General features: G+C 43.2%; 1 protein-coding gene across 1 annotated transcript in view; it reads right to left on the reverse strand.

Annotated features, from left to right (window-relative positions):
* Positions 1-16,755, reverse strand: part of EFCAB6 (EF-hand calcium binding domain 6) — a 268,908-nt gene that overhangs the window by 50,521 nt on the left and 201,632 nt on the right. The window contains exons 31-33 of the mRNA XM_060258537.1: positions 14,385-14,580; positions 10,894-11,082; positions 1,667-1,870 (exon numbers count right to left, since the gene is read on the reverse strand). Of these exons, the coding sequence (XP_060114520.1) occupies positions 1,667-1,870; positions 10,894-11,082; positions 14,385-14,580 (589 nt within the window). The remainder of the gene's footprint in view (positions 1-1,666; positions 1,871-10,893; positions 11,083-14,384; positions 14,581-16,755) is intronic.

Raw genomic sequence — 16,755 nt, forward strand, 5'->3', positions numbered from 1 at the left:
TTCCGGATGTCTGAAGGCTGTCCCAGAGCAAAACGAGCCTCAGACATCCGGTTTACGGTCGCCATTTTTTTTTTACTACTTAGCGATATGCGCATAACCACATAATGTTTTAACCTATGCGCATGCATGCATGATGTGTGTATGCGCATACTGCTTGCATGCACATAGTGCACACATGTCCATAATAGTGGAGGGGAGAAAGAACTGCATGGTGCCGTCGTGTGGACGGCAGAAGATGGTTTCCCCGTGGAGTGATTCACATTGCAGTATGGCACCCTTCTTAAATCTTCGTTCGCGAAGCCAAGCCGAGAGATGGCAGTCTGATTGATAATATCCAGAACAAAGATATTCGGAACAGAACTGGGTCAGTTTAACATGGACTCAACACGCTGTGTGAACAGGGCCCATAAGACTAATAGCACAGCAGAGAATTCTGCAGGTGACATACCTCCTACCTATTATTTTCCTGCCCTTTCTGCTCATTCTCCATTGGAGAATATTAAAATACTGTGTGTCATTGTCAATGTTGTCAAAATATAATAAGGACAAAATAAAGGGGTTTACTAAAGGAAATTTCGATAAAATATTATTAATGGAAAAGAATAAGGTTATCAAAAAGGTTTACAACCATCTGATCCAAATAAAGCTAGAAGACGAAATTGTGAAAGAAACCATGATCAGATGGGCTAAAAATTTAGAAAGGAATATTAACCTAGAACAATGGTCCTTTTTCTGGAAGTTAAATTATAAGACTCTTAAACCGGTTAACTACAGAGAAAATTTCTTTAAACTATTTCATCGATGGCATATCACTCCGTTGCAATTATCTAAAATCAGTAAAAAAATATCACCTATGTGTTGGAAATGTGGAGTAATGATAGGTACTTATTATCATATATGGTGGTCATGTAAATTATCAAAAAAAATTGGGGTAAAAATTCACAGGCTGTTAAAAGAGATTTTAAATATAGACATACATCTCAAACCAGAGATGATGTTATCTCTAGTAAGAAATGAAATTCCACAAGAGGATGAGTATCTAACAATTTATATTCTCACAGCGGCAAGAATATTATTTGCCAAATATTGGAGACAGAAGTTCTGCCCTCCTCAAGAGGAGATTGTAGATAAAATTCTACAAGCCGCAGAGATGGATGTTCTATCTAATCTATTGAAAGGGGTGTCGAAATGTGACGCTCTTAAAAAATGGGGAAAATTCTATAATTGGTTGAAGAAATATTAACTGGGGGGACGAGAAATTGACCAGGGTATTTATGTTTGTATTATAGGTTATAGTGTTTTTTTTTTCCCTTCTATCTCTTAATCCCAAATAAGATAACTATTGAAGCTTTCTGTTTGACCACACTCACCCTCCTCTTGTATGAATATTGTGATGTTTTATTTAATGTTATAAGTTGTTAAATGCTGAATGAAGCAATAAAAGCAAAAAGAAAAAGAAAAAAAATACTGTGTGCTACAATAGCCCAAGCATGAGGGCAAACAGAATGGCTGAGGAGAGAGCAGTTACAGTCATGTTAATTGCACAGTCTTCTGCTGCATTTCTGCATGATAGTACAATGGCTCACTACTGGCACACATGCAAAGCTCCGTCAGATAAGTAAGTACACTAATAGACCTTGGGAAAATTCCCTTCTGGGTGCTTTACCTGCTGATCGGTCAGAAGCATAAACCGCCGATGGCAGATATCTCTGAAGTCTTCTTTTGACACAACATTTGCTCTTGTGCAATCTGCATTTTTGAACTCTTGCTCAACGGCCTGAAAACGAGCATTCACTACTTCTTTTATACGGTCCAATACTTGTTGATTCGTCAGCTCCCAACAAGCAAATTTCATATGCTCTCTCTCAGTCTAGATGGAAAACAAATGAAAGAATCACCACAGAATCCTATGCTGTGTGCTATAGAAGGAATTATACAGTCAAGGTCAGCCTTGCTTTTAAGAACATAAGAACATAAGAGAAGCCATGTTGGATCAGGCCAATGGCCCATCCAGTCCAACACTCAGTGTCACATAAGAACATAAGAGAAGCCCTGTTGGATCAGGCCAGTGGCTCATCCAGTCCAACACTCTGTGTCACATAAGAACATAAGAGAAGCCCTGTTGGATCAGGCCAATGGCCCATCCAGTCCAACACTCTGTGCCACAGAAGAACATAAGAGAAGCCCTGTTGGATCAGGCCAGTGGCCCATCCAGTCCAACACTCTGTGTCACATAAGAACATAAGAGAAGCCCTGTTGGATCAGGCCAATGGCCCATCCAGTCCAACACTCTGTGTCACATAAGAACATAAGAGAAGCCATGTTGGATCAGGCCAATGGCCCATCCAGTCCAACACTCTGTGTCACATAAGAACATAAGAGAAGCCCTGTTGGATCAGGCCAGTGGCTCATCCAGTCCAACACTCTGTGTCACATAAGAACATAAGAGAAGCCATGTTGGATCAGGCCAATGGCCCATCCAGTCCAACACTCTGTGTCACATAAGAACATAAGAGAAGCCCTGTTGGATCAGGCCAATGGCCCATCCAGTCCAACACCCTGAGTCACATAAGAGAAGCCCTGTTGGATCAGGCCAATGGCCCATCCAGTCCAACACTCTGTGTCACATAAGAACATAAGAGAAGCCCTGTTGGATCAGGCCAATGGCCCATCCAGTCCAACACTCTGTGCCACAGAAGAACATAAGAGAAGCCCTGTTGGATCAGGCCAGTGGCCCATCCAGTCCAACACTCTGTGTCACATAAGAACATAAGAGAAGCCCTGTTGGATCAGGCCAATGGCCCATCCAGTCCAACACTCTGTGTCACATAAGAACATAAGAGAAGCCATGTTGGATCAGGCCAATGGCCCATCCAGTCCAACACTCTGTATCGCACAGTGGCCAAAAAATTGTTGTGTGTGTGTGTGTGTGTGTGTGTATACACACACACACACACACACACACACACTGTGGCTAATAGCCACTGTTGGACCTCTGCTCCATATTTTTATCAAACCCCCTCTTAAGTTCTTACTTTAGAAATGGCAGAGGGGAGAACACCAACATGTTTACACAGACAATGGAAACTTGATGGACAAGTGCTATCAGAATGGAGTTTGGAATTCCTTTGTGCATTGTCACTGCAAGTGGCCCTCCTTGTCAGTTTCTCTCCTTCTCCTAATGCCCTCACATCTAGTCCAATCCTTGCTCTGAAGTATGGCTGCAGTGCTGAAACTCAGTGCATCCTATTATGCAAAATGTACAATGACCTAAACTACTGCTACAACAGACATCAGATTTATATTCTCCCCCCAAAGCCAACCCATGAGAAGAAGATGATATTGGATTTATATCCTGCCCTCCACTCCGAATCTCAGTCTCAGAGCGGCTCACAATCTCCTTTACCTTCCTCCCCCACAACAGACACCCTGTGAGGTGGGTGGGGCTGAGAGGGCTCTCACAGTAGCTGCCCTTTCAAGGACAACCTCTGCCAGAGCTATGGTTGACCCAAGGCCATTCCAGCAGGTGCAAGTGGAGGAGTGGGGAATGAAACCCAGTTCTCCCAGATAAGAGTCCGCACACTTAATCACTACACCAAACTGGCTCTCAAGTTCTCTCAACATGAGGTGCCCCATGATACAGTTTTTTCAATATATTACTAGGTTTCTCCCATACAACCTATAATTCTTTTGTCGAATGCAGTCAGTATGCATGTATGAGACAGGGAAAAGGATCCCACCTACCCTTCTCTTTCATTTGGCAGAGTGAATTTAAAATGACCAGCATATGAGAGAAATAAGTTAGAACAAGAATCCTCAATATAGTACCTGTGCGTGCCATGACACCTGATATCTTTCTTGATGCCCACCAAGAGTTTTTAGAAAGTGGATGGGGCTGGGTGGGGCTTTCACACAGCAAAGTTTCTGACTGGCCAATGTTTTAAAAACATTGCTTTGCACCAGCTGCCACCATAGCACAAGAATATTCACTGTATGACTGAAGGATAAGTTGCAGCAGCCATTTTGTGTGCCTACCATGCTGTGTCATAGTTCCAAAGATGCCTGCAGGCTCCAAAAAGGTGGGGGACCCCTCAGCTAGAAAGTATTTCAGAAACCAAAGCATGGATTTTAAAGAAATATTTTACTTATGATCAAAAATAAGCACTTGGGGAAAGATAAGAAGTGGAACTACAAAATACTGAAGCAAAAGATGAGTACAGTTTCTTGTTACATAAAATACCAGACCTCCTTTCCCACAGCAGGCATCTTGGCTTGGCATAAAAGTGACAGAAGCTTGCTCTTTTCTGCTTCATGTTTTCTGTTTCTTCCCAAAAAGAATGTTTGGTACAAACAGAAACTTCCTGCCAAAGGAGGATTTGATCAATAAACTATTTCCCCAGGATCGGAGAATCCTTTGCACACTGCCCCTTTTAGCAGAGTGAAAAGGAAGCAAGCGGAGTGCAGAGGGGAAGAAATGGGTGTCAGACCAGAGGAAATTCTCCATTGATTCCCTTTTACAAGAAGCTAGCCCTGCACAATGAGCACTTTTGTAGACTAAAATGGTGACAAAATGGTACCCCATGACTGGAGTAGCTGTTCATCGGTGACCTGGCAACTGTCATGTACTCTAGGTCCTTGGTAAGTCTCAGTGGTTTCTGGGGTTCTGTGACTAACCCAGGGGAATGGGATGACCAACACTTCAGGGCTTCTTTCTGTATGCCTTGGGGCACCTTCAAGTACATCACCAAGGAGATGACCCGCATTCTATCAAGACATTATGATGCAGAATGTGATCCAGTTCAAGAAAAGACTGTGGAAGGGAAGAAAGATCAGGAAGGCATGTTTATATGCCTCCTCATCCCTTTCAGCAGGTTGGCTGGGAAAGGGAAGACGGAAGGCAAGGGGGTATTTAAACATGCCTTCCCAATCTGTCATCCTTTCCCCAGCTGTGCCGCCATGGCAGGTTGGCTGGAGAAGGAAAGACATATCAGAGAGGCATATTTCAATGCCTCCCCATTCCTTCCCCAGCAAGCCTGCCTGGCCAGCATTGTGGGTTGGCCAGGAAAGTGATGACAGTTGGGGAAGGCATGACTGGAAGGCATTTCAGTGCTCCCTTTTGCTGCTCAACGTCTCAAGGATGGGGTATTGGGTCTGAAGGTGCGGGCTTATCTGCCATGGGCAGGCCAATAGCAAACCCAGGTTTTAATGCTGTGGTCAGAGAAAATAAAAGGCCAGCCTTGGCCTGGTCAGAGTTTGTCAGAGTCGTCTAAGGAATTAAGATTCTGATGATGATGATGATGATGATGATGATGATGATGATGAAGGCGAGCATCACCCTGGTTGTAGTCAGTCCTTATCAGTATTTTCTGGACAGATATTGGTATTTTCTGGCTATTCAGCCTTATCGGTGTTTTCTGGATATTCAGCTGGGTATAGATTTGAGTTACTGTTCGGCTATCAAAAATGGCCAAGCCTCAAAAATCCTGAAAATATTTGGGATTTTTGGGACCGCCAGATAGTCAAAGGGCATTTAAAGGGATTGTGGTCCCTTTAAATGCCTTCTCTAAGCTGCACAACTCTGTAGCGAATGAACTCCATAGGCATTTAAAGGGCTTGCAGTATGTTTAAATGCCTTCCAGGCATTTGGAGAAGGTGTTAAAAAGGACTGTGAGCCTTTTAGATGCCCTTTAAATGACTTTGGAGCTCAATCACCATGGAGTTGCACAGCTTGGAGAAGGTATTTAAAGAAACCACAATCCCTTTAAACTCATTTTCCCCCCCTCCATTGCTCTAATTGGAGGCACCTTCTTTGTGAGCCCATAGAATTGGACCCCCCCCCCCGCGCTCGAATCTTTTTTAAACTTGGGGGATTTTGGGAGGCATCAGCAGCTATGATGAAAATTTGATACCTCAAAAAGCAGCCCCCTAAACCCCAGATACCCCCTAGATTGATTATCCATTATACCTTATTGGGACCATTGACTATAATAGAGATAGAAAAAAAATTGGGTTTCCTGAAAACAAATGCCATACTGGTATTGGAATTCAGGAATAATGAAAATACCGATATTTTTCGGGTTCAATAGACCAGAACCCAAAAAAATACCGGGGGGGGGGGGGGGGGCAGTGCGCACCCCTAGTAAAAGTGTGCGGAAATAATTCTATGTTGATTTTGTATGTTTAACTAGGGGCTAACTTAGATACTTTGCTAGTATAACTTCCTTATCAGAAATAAATTACTTATCAGAAATGTGTAGATTCAAACGATATGGTTTGAATCTACACATTTCTGATAAGTAAGTTATTTGACGTTATATAATACTTGATGTTAAAATCAATTCCCAATTTTCTCTTCCTCAGGTTTTAAATACTTATTGGGTGGTGGGGGGTGGCCGTAGCTACAGTGGCTTCCACTTGAGTACCGAGTCAGATTCAAGGTTTTGGTTTTGACCTTCAAGGGATTGAGCAGTCTGGGACCAACGTATCCATGGGACGATCTTCTTTGTTATGTCTCTGGTAGGGCGTTGCGCTCTGCTGGTAATAATCTGCTGGTGATCCCCAGCCCTAAAAAATCTGGCTGTCCTCAACTAGGGCAAGGGCTTTTTCAGTCCCAGCCCCTACCTGGTAGAACTCTCTGCCAGATAACATCCAGGCCCTGAGGGACCTTCTGCAATTCCACAGGGCCTGTAAGGCAGATATGTTATGCCAGGCTTTTCATTGAAGACAGTGAGAGTTGTTGCCCTTCCTTTTGTCCAATCCGCCTCCAGGAATTTCCTCTCACCCATATGCTCCCAACAGTCTGCAAGAAGAATACAATTAACAGGACACCATAGAATCATAGAGTTGGAAGGGACTTCTAAAGTCATCCAGTCCAACTCCCTGCACAATGCAGGAAACTCACAAACACTTTGCCCTAAATTCACAGGATCATTGCTGTCAGATGGCCATCTAGCCTCTGTTTAAAAACCTCCAAGGAAGGAAAGCCCACCACCTCTCAAGGAAGCCTGTTCCACTGAGGAATCGCTCTAACGGTCAGGAAGTTCTTCCTAATGTAGAGCCGGAAACTCGTTTGATTTAATTTCAACCCATTAGTTCTGGTCCTACTTTCCGGGGCCACAGAAAACAATTCCACACCATCCTCTAGATGACAGCCCTTCAAATACTTGAAGATGGTGATCATATCACCTCTTAGCTGCCTCTTCTCCAGGCTAAACATCCCCAGCTCCTTCAACCTTTCCTCATAGGACTTGGTCTCCAGACCCCTTACCATCTTCATTGCCCTCCTCTGGACCCATTCCAGATTGTCTATATCCTTCTGAAAATATGGTGCCCAAAACTGAACACAATACTCCAGGTGAGGTCTTACCAGAGCAGAGTAAAGCGATACCATCACATCACGTGATCTGGACACTATATGTCTGTTGATACAGCCCAAAATTGCATTTGCCTTTTTAGCCACCACATCACACTGTTGACTCATGTTCAGCGTATGATCCACTAAGACCCCTAGATTCTTTTCGCACATACTACTGCTAAGATAAGTCTACACCATCCTATAAGCATGTGTTGGATTTTTCCTACCTAAATGCAGAACTTTACATTTATCCCTGTTAAAATTCATTTTATTGGTTTTAGACAAGTTTTCCAGTCTGTCAAGGTCATCCTGTATCCTGTTTCTGTCTTCTTCTGTGTTTGCAACCCCTCCCAATTTAGTATCATCTGCAAATTTAGTAAGCATTCCCTCTATACCTTCATCCAAATCATTGATAAAGATGTTGAACAAAACATGTCCCAAGACAGATCCTTGAGGCACTCCACTTGTCACTCCTCTCCAAGAGGATGAGGAACCATTCATAAGCACTCTTGGGATGTGATTTGTCAACCAGTTACAGATCCACCTAACGGTAACAGGATCCAAACCACATTTCACCAACTTGTCAGCAAGGATAGTATGTGGAACTTTGTCAAAAACCTTACTGAAATCAAGATAAACAATGTCTACAGCATTCCTCTGATCCAGCAAGGTAGTCACTTTCTCAAAAAAAAGAGATCAGGTTAGTCTGACATGACTTGTTCTTGAGAAAACCATGGTGGCTCTTAGTAATCACATCCGTTCTTTCTAAATGTTCTAGGACCGACTGTTCGATGATTTGTTCTAAAACTTTTCCAGGTATAGACGTCAAGCTGATGGGTCGGGAGTTACCCGGATTGTCTTTTTTCCCCTTCTTGAAGATGGGGACAACATTTGCCTGCCTCTAATCTTCCGGCACATCTCCTGTTCTCAAAGAATTCTCAAAAATAATAGCCAAAGGCTCAGAAATTACATCCGCAAGCTCTTTTAGAACCCTTGGATGCAATTCTTCTGGCCCTGAGGACTTTGTTTTATTTACAGAAACTAGGTGTTTATGTACTACCCCTATGCTGATCCTAGGTTGGAACTTCATATCCTCCTTATATGTTCTCTTTTTGCTATGTTGAGCACCGTTTCCCTCAGAAGAGAAGACTGAGGAAAAGTAGGGATTGAGCAGTTCCGCCCTCTCTTCATTATCTGTTCCAATTTCACTTTCTTGCCCTCGCAATGGACCTACCATGTCCTTGCTCTTTTTCTTACTCCTTATTTTCTTAAGAATAAACCCCTTTTTTGTTGTTTTTAGCATCTTTGGCCAGCCTAAGCTCATACCGAGCTTTAGCTTTCCTAACTTTTTCTCTAAAAGCACTGGTGATTTGTTTATATTCATCCTTGGTTATAAGGCCCTCCTTCCAATTCCTAAAGGAGTCTTTTTTATTTCTCAAGTCTTTAGAGAGCTGTTTATGGAGCCACTTCGACTTCTTTAGGCTTTTTCAATTTTTTCTCCTCATAGGAATCGTCTGTGATTGCGCTTTCAGTATTTCGCTTTTAAGAATCTCCCACCCCTCCTGAACCCTCTTCCTCCTAAGTATCTCTGACCATGGGATTTTACCCAGCATAGTTCTAAGTTTATCAAAGTTTGCCTTTCTGAAGTCCAACCTATAAGTCTGACTACGTATAGCTTTTCCCTTCCCTAAGACTATAAATTCTAAAATCACATGGTCACTACTGCCCAGGGTGCCCACTATTTCCAGTTCTTCAATCAATTCTTCCTTGTTGGTGAGAATCAAATCCAAGATAGCAGATCCCCTTGTTTCCTTCTTCACTTTCTGGAAAAGGAAGTTGTCAGCAAGACAAGTCAGGAATCTATTTGACTTTTCATTTTTAGCAGAGTTGTACTTCCAACAGATGTCCTTTATTAGGACTTCCATTTCCTCCTGTTTGTTTCCCATACTCTGTGTATTAGTGTAGAGATATTGGAATCCACGTTTTATGCAACCAAAGGGTTTAAACCATCAAGGTTTGAAATTTTATTGTTTTAAAACCAGTTTTGTTTTAATCTATGCATTGTTTGTATCTGCTGTACATTGTCCAGAAACTGGCTTTGGCTGGGATAGGGTGATCAATTAAATCTAACAACAACACCACCAACAATATTAAAAGCTGCAGTGGGCCTTTAAGTCCAGCAATACTAACTTCTGAAATAACATGCACAGGATCCCAAACAAGCCCCCATTCTGGTGGAAAGGGGGGCACAAAATAATTACCATTAAAATAGAATATGAGGAAGACTAACAAATTTGAGGTCTTTCAGTTCAGAAAAAAGATGACTCAAAGAGAACAGGGTGAGCTCACTCAAGGGCTGGATGAACAGCAGTTGGGGACTAATAAAGAGTTCTAAGGGATGTGATCACTACCAGCTGAGGGCCTAACTACAGATGAACTATTTGGAGCAATGTCGAGTTCACACTGATGTACAGTATTGCGTAAGTTCAAGCTCTGTCTTGACACTAAATGCTGGTTTGTGAAAACCAAATTGTCTATAGGTGAACAGACAAAAAAGCTGTACATGTGGTTCTTTTTTCCTCCTAGGCCCCTGGTGCGCTGGAAGGGGGAGGTGGGGTTGATAAAATTTTCCAAGTTAATTTTATTCCCACACTTTAGAACACTGCAAAGGACATACAAAACAGATACATATTTCCAACATTTTTTTTGTAGCAGGAACTCTTTTGCATATTAGACCACACACCCCTGATGCAGCCAATCTTCCAAGAACTTACAGTAGGCTCTGTAAGCTCTTGGAGGATTGGCTACATCGTGTGTGTGTGTGTGTGTGTGTGTGTGTAGCCTAATATGCAAAGAAGTTCTTGCTACAAAAAAAGCCCTGGTTTTAGGCATCCCAAATCATTCAAGGATTAAGTCATGCAATATAAAAGCAACTCCACTGCCCTTTATAATGCATTTTAGCTCTCTCTCCACTTCATATGCAGGATCACAACTTTTCAACCTACCCTCACCTCCTCTAGTGCAACAGTTATCTTTAGCATTTCCCCCTCTTCTAGTTGTAGAGATCTATCTTCTTCTTACCCTAAATGTGGAACTGAGTTGTACTTGAAAGCTCTATCGGTAGTTCTTCTACTGTTCTCAGTAGGGAAAGGACTTTGCCTTTTGCTTTTGCTGGAGAGCAATGTGATGACTTGGATAGAGTGGAGGATTGGATTAGAGAGACCCATGCTTAAAGCTCTCCTCAGCTGTGAAGCTCACTGACTAACCATATGCCAATTTAACAAACTTCTCAGGGTTGTTTACACAGACGACAGCCCAAGAAGCTTGAAAACAAGTTAGGGTACAAATACAACTAACACAATATAAACAAATGTGTCCATATCTTGGCTTTCCAGGGTTTCTCAACTCAAAATGTATGTCCATATCTTGGCTCTCCAGAGTTTCTCAATATGTATATACAGTTAAAAATCAACTGCTCTCCCCCATCCCCAATCCCTGGACAACATCTTCACTTGAGAGGGTCTTGATACCATACGTACCTCTGAGAGAAAGTTGAATTTCTGCAGGAAATATTTCCAGTCTATGGAGTGCTCCCCACGCAGCCGCTGAAGTCTGAGGAGAAGGTTGAATTGCTTTTCTGATAGCGTAAAACAGAAGTGGTGAAGCACCTGCCGAAAATCCTGGGCTGATATTGCCCCCGTATTGTCCTTGTCAAAAGCAGAAAAGGCCTGCAAACAGCAGGGAAAAAAGGCAGTTCTAAATAGCTGGCATTTGTGAAAGTGATTTCTCTGGCACAGCTATTACTGAAATACAGAGATACGTGTATGGATAATGCACATTCCTTGGAGCATTTTACATACAAAATTGCCAGTGAAGATTCTCAGTGTAATCCCCTTTTGTAAAAACCAAAATTATATTTAATACATCACTACAATTATACATAGACAATCATCTTACATGAGCACAAACATAGGCATAGGCATAAATATAAGCAATCATTTATTATAGTCATCTACTTTTTCTATGATATCTAATTATATCTAATACACCAGTTTCTTGTAGTGGTTAAGTGTGCGTACTCTTATCTGAGAGAACTGGATTTGATTCCCCACTCCTCCACTTGCACCTGCTGGAATGGCCTTGGGTCAGCCATAGTGATTGCAGAGGTTATCCTTGAAAGGGCAGCTGCTGTGAGAGCAAAAGGGATCACTGAAATGTCCTGCATCTATTTCAGCCTAGTGGGGGGAGAGCAGAAAGGGTTATTCCCCCACCCCCTTTTTCTTGACTGTGCTCTTTTGTGGGCTCTGTTGAGTCCCGGCTGAGGCTGTGGTGGCATGCCTTGCAAAAGCCTGAACTTGCCACTCAGAGTTCATTTGTTTGCAGTGTGCCTTGCGAAAGCCATTTAAAGTGGCAGTTCCCAACTTTTTTGACACCAGGGACTGATTTGTGTGGAAGACCATTTTTCCACAGACTGGGGCATGTGTGTGATGATTTTGGGATGATACAATTGTGCACTTTATTTCTATTGGTTTGATGTGGTGGTTAAGTGTGTGGACTCTTATCTAGGAGCACCGGGTTTGATTCCCCACTCCTCCACTTGCAGTTGCTGGAATGGCCTTGGCTCAGCCATAACTCTCACAGAGTTGTCCTTCAAAGGCAGCTCGTGGGGAGAGCTCTCTCAGTCCCACCCACCTCACAGGGTGTCTGTTGTGGGGGAGGAAGATAAAGGAGATTGTGAGCCACTCTGAGAGTCTGACATTAGGGCTGTGGTCACACACACACTAAATAATGCACTTTCAACGCACTTTCCAACTGGATTGTACTGTGTGAACTGGCAAAATTCAGCTGGAAAGTGCATTGAAAGTGGATTATTTAGTGTGTGTGATCACAGCCTTGGAGTGGAGGGCAGGATATAAATCCAATGTCATCATCTTATTATTATTACTACATTGTAGTATATAATGAAATAATTATACAATTCACGGCCCAGTTGCTAACAGGCCACGGACCGGCACCGGTCCATGGCGCGGGGGATGGAGACCCCTGATTTAAAGGGACAATACTTTTAAATGGCTTTTGCATGGCATTCCACACATGGTAATGTCCAAACTGTGAGTTTACACATTTCTGGCTTCACTCATGCGGGGCACAGCTTGCAGAAGCAATTTAAAGGGACCGTCCTTTTAAATGGCTTTTGCAAGGCACACTGCACATGGACATATGAAGCTGCCTTCTACTGAATCAGACCCTCGGTCCATCAAAGTCAGTATTATCTTCTCAGACTGGCAGCGGCTCTCCAGGGTCTCAAGCTGAGGTTTTTCACGCCTATTTGCCTGGACCCTTTTTTGGAGCTGCCGGGGATTGAATCTGGGACCTTCTGCTTCCCAAGCAGATGCTCTACCACTGAGCCACCGTCCCTCCCCAACCGGAAGAGGACATGAGTGAAATCCACTTGGGCTGCAGTTGCATGTGGTGGGCCTTGCAATCCCACAGGACAAATGGGTTTGTTAAGCAGAGAGGCTTGTGGATGTTCATGGTTCATGTGGCCCCATGAAGGGAAATGAACCTCTATTTGCCTATCCCTAGTATGCACTCTGCCACTGCTTCTGTGAAGGAACTGTGGTGTAAAGATGAAATATATAAAGTTCTAGATTTGGGAGCTCACACTAGTAAAGTTTGTCAGGTACAAATCCATTCAGAAATCATTTATCTCGGAGGTATTCGATACCATGTGCAGTCACAAACTCAGAAGAGTTATGCTACGCTGTGCTAGACTAGGTATTTATTTATTTATTTATTTATTTATTTATTTATTTATTTATTTATTTATTTATTTATATCCCTCCCTCCCCACTGAGGCGGGCTCAGGGCGGCTTACAACATGAAATTCTAACAATAAGATTAATAAATATTAAAATACATTAAAAAATTTACAACAGCTAAAACAATAAAACAAACATGATCCAAGAGTGTAGTGCTATTCTACAACCTTCCTTCGCAGTTTTTAGGCACCAGTCAGTTATATGCCAACCGGAAGAGGACTGTCTTACAGGCCTTGCGGAACTGCCCAAGGTTCCTCAAGGCCCTCACCTCTTCCGGTAGCTGGTTCCACCAGCAGGGGGCTGTGATCGAAAAGGCCCTATCCCTGGTTGACTTCAGATGGGCCTCCTTTGGCCCGGGGATTACTAGCAGATTTTGAGAACCAGATCTAAGCACTCTCTGGGGAACATGTGGGGAGAGACAGTCCCTAAGGTAGGCAGGTCCTAAGCCATATAGGGCTTTAAAGGTCATAACCAGCACCTTGTACCGAACCCGGTATGTTATTGGCAGCCAGTGCAGTCCCCGGAGCCCCGGCTAAATGTGCTCCCACCTGGGGAGCCCTAATAACAGCCAGGCGCTGGCATTCTGCACTAGCTGCAACTTCCAGGTTTGGCACAGGGGCAGCCCCATGTAGAGGGCATTACAGTACTCCAACCTCGAGGTGACCGTTGCATGGATCACTGTTGCCAGATCGCCATGCTCCAGAAAAGGGGCCAGCTGCCTTGCCCGCCTAAGATGAAAGAATGCGGACTTAGCAGTGGCTGCTATTTGGGCCTCCATTGTCAAGGCAGGCTTCAATAGTACCCCCAAGCTCTTGAGCCTGTGCGCCATTGTCAGTGGCACACCGTCAAAGGCTGGTAGGGGAATTTCCCTTCCCAGACCACGTCGACCCAAGCAAAGGGCCTCTGTCAGTCAGTCAGTCACATTTTATTTGTATCCCGCCCTCCCCGACCAAGCGGCTCAGGGCGGCTAACAGCAAAAAAGCACGGTACTTCCTGGAGGCTCACAGAAAAACCTACCAATATGTCGGCCCGCTCACGTGAGTGCATAGAAGACGAACTATGGTATCTCTGTTGCTTTGGAGATGCAGCTTCTATGGGCAGGACTCCCACTGGAGGATTCATAGTACCTCTGTATGCAGAATGCAAAGTCTCTCCCCTAGTTACGACAGTTGATATTTTGTAGTAAATTCTCAAGACCATATAACTACCTTGTATAACAAATCAGATGAAGCTGTAACTATCTGTTTTATCCTCATCATGGCCTCATCTGTGCTCAGTTGCATGAAGCTGATAGGTGGTACGGGTGGCAGGATACGTTTTTTCCTCCTGAATGCTCCACGATCACCAATTGATCTTAGAAAATCAAAATATGAGAGTTTGTTGTCCTGAATGCTAATGCCCAATCTGAGGAGAAAAACAAAACAGAAGACTGGAATGTTTAAAACGATCCCTGCTAAAACTGCTGCTACTATTCATTCAATTATAAATCTTTATACAAATTTAGGACAGTTCTCTGGCCCATCACATCGAGAGATTTTTTTTTTTTTTTACTAAACAAATTACATATATTCAAAAATAATGATTCGGTTATTTAGATTTCTATATTGCACATCATGAAAGAGATGAAGAAAAAACATCTAAAAATGTAGCATCAAGATAAGACAATGGGAAGTCCCAGCAAAGATCAAAGCTCCCATTTTAACCATTTCTTCTTGCTTGGCTTTCAGTATCAACTCAACCTCAGTCACTAAAAGCTGGGTCTAAAAGGAAAGTCTTTCATCACACACCTCCGCCCCAATTTGTTAAGTCTTCAATGAAAGGAAAACTTTTTTATATATTGTAGTCACATGGAGGCGTCACAAGCCTTGGGCCTGACCCAGGCAACAGTGGCACCATTCTGTTTCACCCCTGGAGGTATCAATCAATCAATCAATCAACCTTTAATGGCATATAAAAACAGGTTAAGGAGAACAATGGGTTGAGAAACAGAGAATAGGTTAACATAGGAGAACAATGGGTTGAGAAACAGAGAATAGGTTAACATACTGAACCTCAGGATTAGAGCACAATTACATAAGATCACAGTTAAATGAAACAACACGACTGTTCCTTGTCTTGACGAGTCTTTTTGGCCCAGTACAGGAATAAGGCAGTATTCACGGTTATGTCGGGAGTAACATCCTTCAAAAGAAACTGCACCTTCTCTGGATCAGCCAGACCCATCTTATTTAGAAGAATAGGATCCAGAAATCGACAACGAATACTTACATAAAAGGGACAGTACAGAAGAATATGTGAAATAGTTTCAATAGATCCAGACTTACATGGACACGGTCTGGCCACATAGGATATGTTGTGATATCTACCATAGAAAACTGCTGATGGCATAACATCGAATCTTGCCAATGAGAAGGCCCTACGCTGTTGAGGGTTTTGCAAAGAGTAGAGATAGGAGGCCATATGACCAACATCAAACGAGAACCCTAGACTCACAGGCGAACAAATTTTATTAGCGGCACTGTGAAGATTTTGTAATTCAATATCCAGAATTCTGGCTTTGATCTTACGAAATGCCTCTGATTGTGAAAGCATAAATAATGACTCTAAGGATAAACCAACAGAGCTGATCTTTTTCTCAATGTAGTCTAACCAAATAGAGTAACTGGCTTCTGAGAGCATTTGAGTGATAAGGCTGGAAGGATCAAAATTATAATGTATTCTCAACCAATATTTAACAGTTAGAGGCCAAGCCCTAGTTTCAAGAGGAACCTGCCCCAATTCTAGGCATAGGGCTGCATAAGGCACACAACATGGCATTCCCAAAATTTTACGAAGAAATTTGGCTTGGATGCGTTCCAAGGAATAATCAAACGCACCAATCCATAATGGCATACCATATAGTAATTGCGCACATGTTTTGGCCTTAAAAACTTTCAGAGCAGCCGGCACAAATTGGTTGCCCTTATTGTAGAAGAAACGACAGATAGCCTGAGCACTGGCCTTGGCCATTTTAATTGCAGACCTTCGCTGTACAGTCCATGATGCATTGTATTGAAAATGAATACCTAAATACTTAAAATGTCTAACCTGCTCTATTTTATTTCCTGGAGGTATAAGGTGGGCTGCAGAAGCACCTTTGCAGCCCACCTTCAACCCAAATTGGGCAGAAGTAGCACAGATCTAGGAAGCCATGCCTACTGCCTCTTCTAATATCACTACTGGGATTGCCTCTCTCAATATGTCCCCAATACAGCGTTATGCTCAGGTACAAAAAAATCTCCTGGTGATACCCCAGCCCAACAGAGATCTGCCTGTCCTCAACCAGGGCCAGGGCCTTCTCAGCCCTGGCCCCTGCTTGATGGAACTCTCTGCTAGAGAACATTCATGCTCTGCAGGATTTGTTACCCTTCCACAGGCCCTGTAAAACTAGGCTTCCCAATCCCCAGGTCCCAGCGGGGGATCCTCTGGTTTTACAGGCTTTCCCCCACCCCCAGCCAGCTGGCTAGCAGGGGAAGCCCCACCCCCACAGCCACCATGCAGCTCTAGATCTCGGGCAGGTTTAGAAACCTGCAAACAGGT

This window comes from Heteronotia binoei, chromosome 17 (assembly GCF_032191835.1).
Source record: "Heteronotia binoei isolate CCM8104 ecotype False Entrance Well chromosome 17, APGP_CSIRO_Hbin_v1, whole genome shotgun sequence".
Lineage (NCBI taxonomy): Eukaryota > Metazoa > Chordata > Lepidosauria > Squamata > Gekkonidae > Heteronotia > Heteronotia binoei.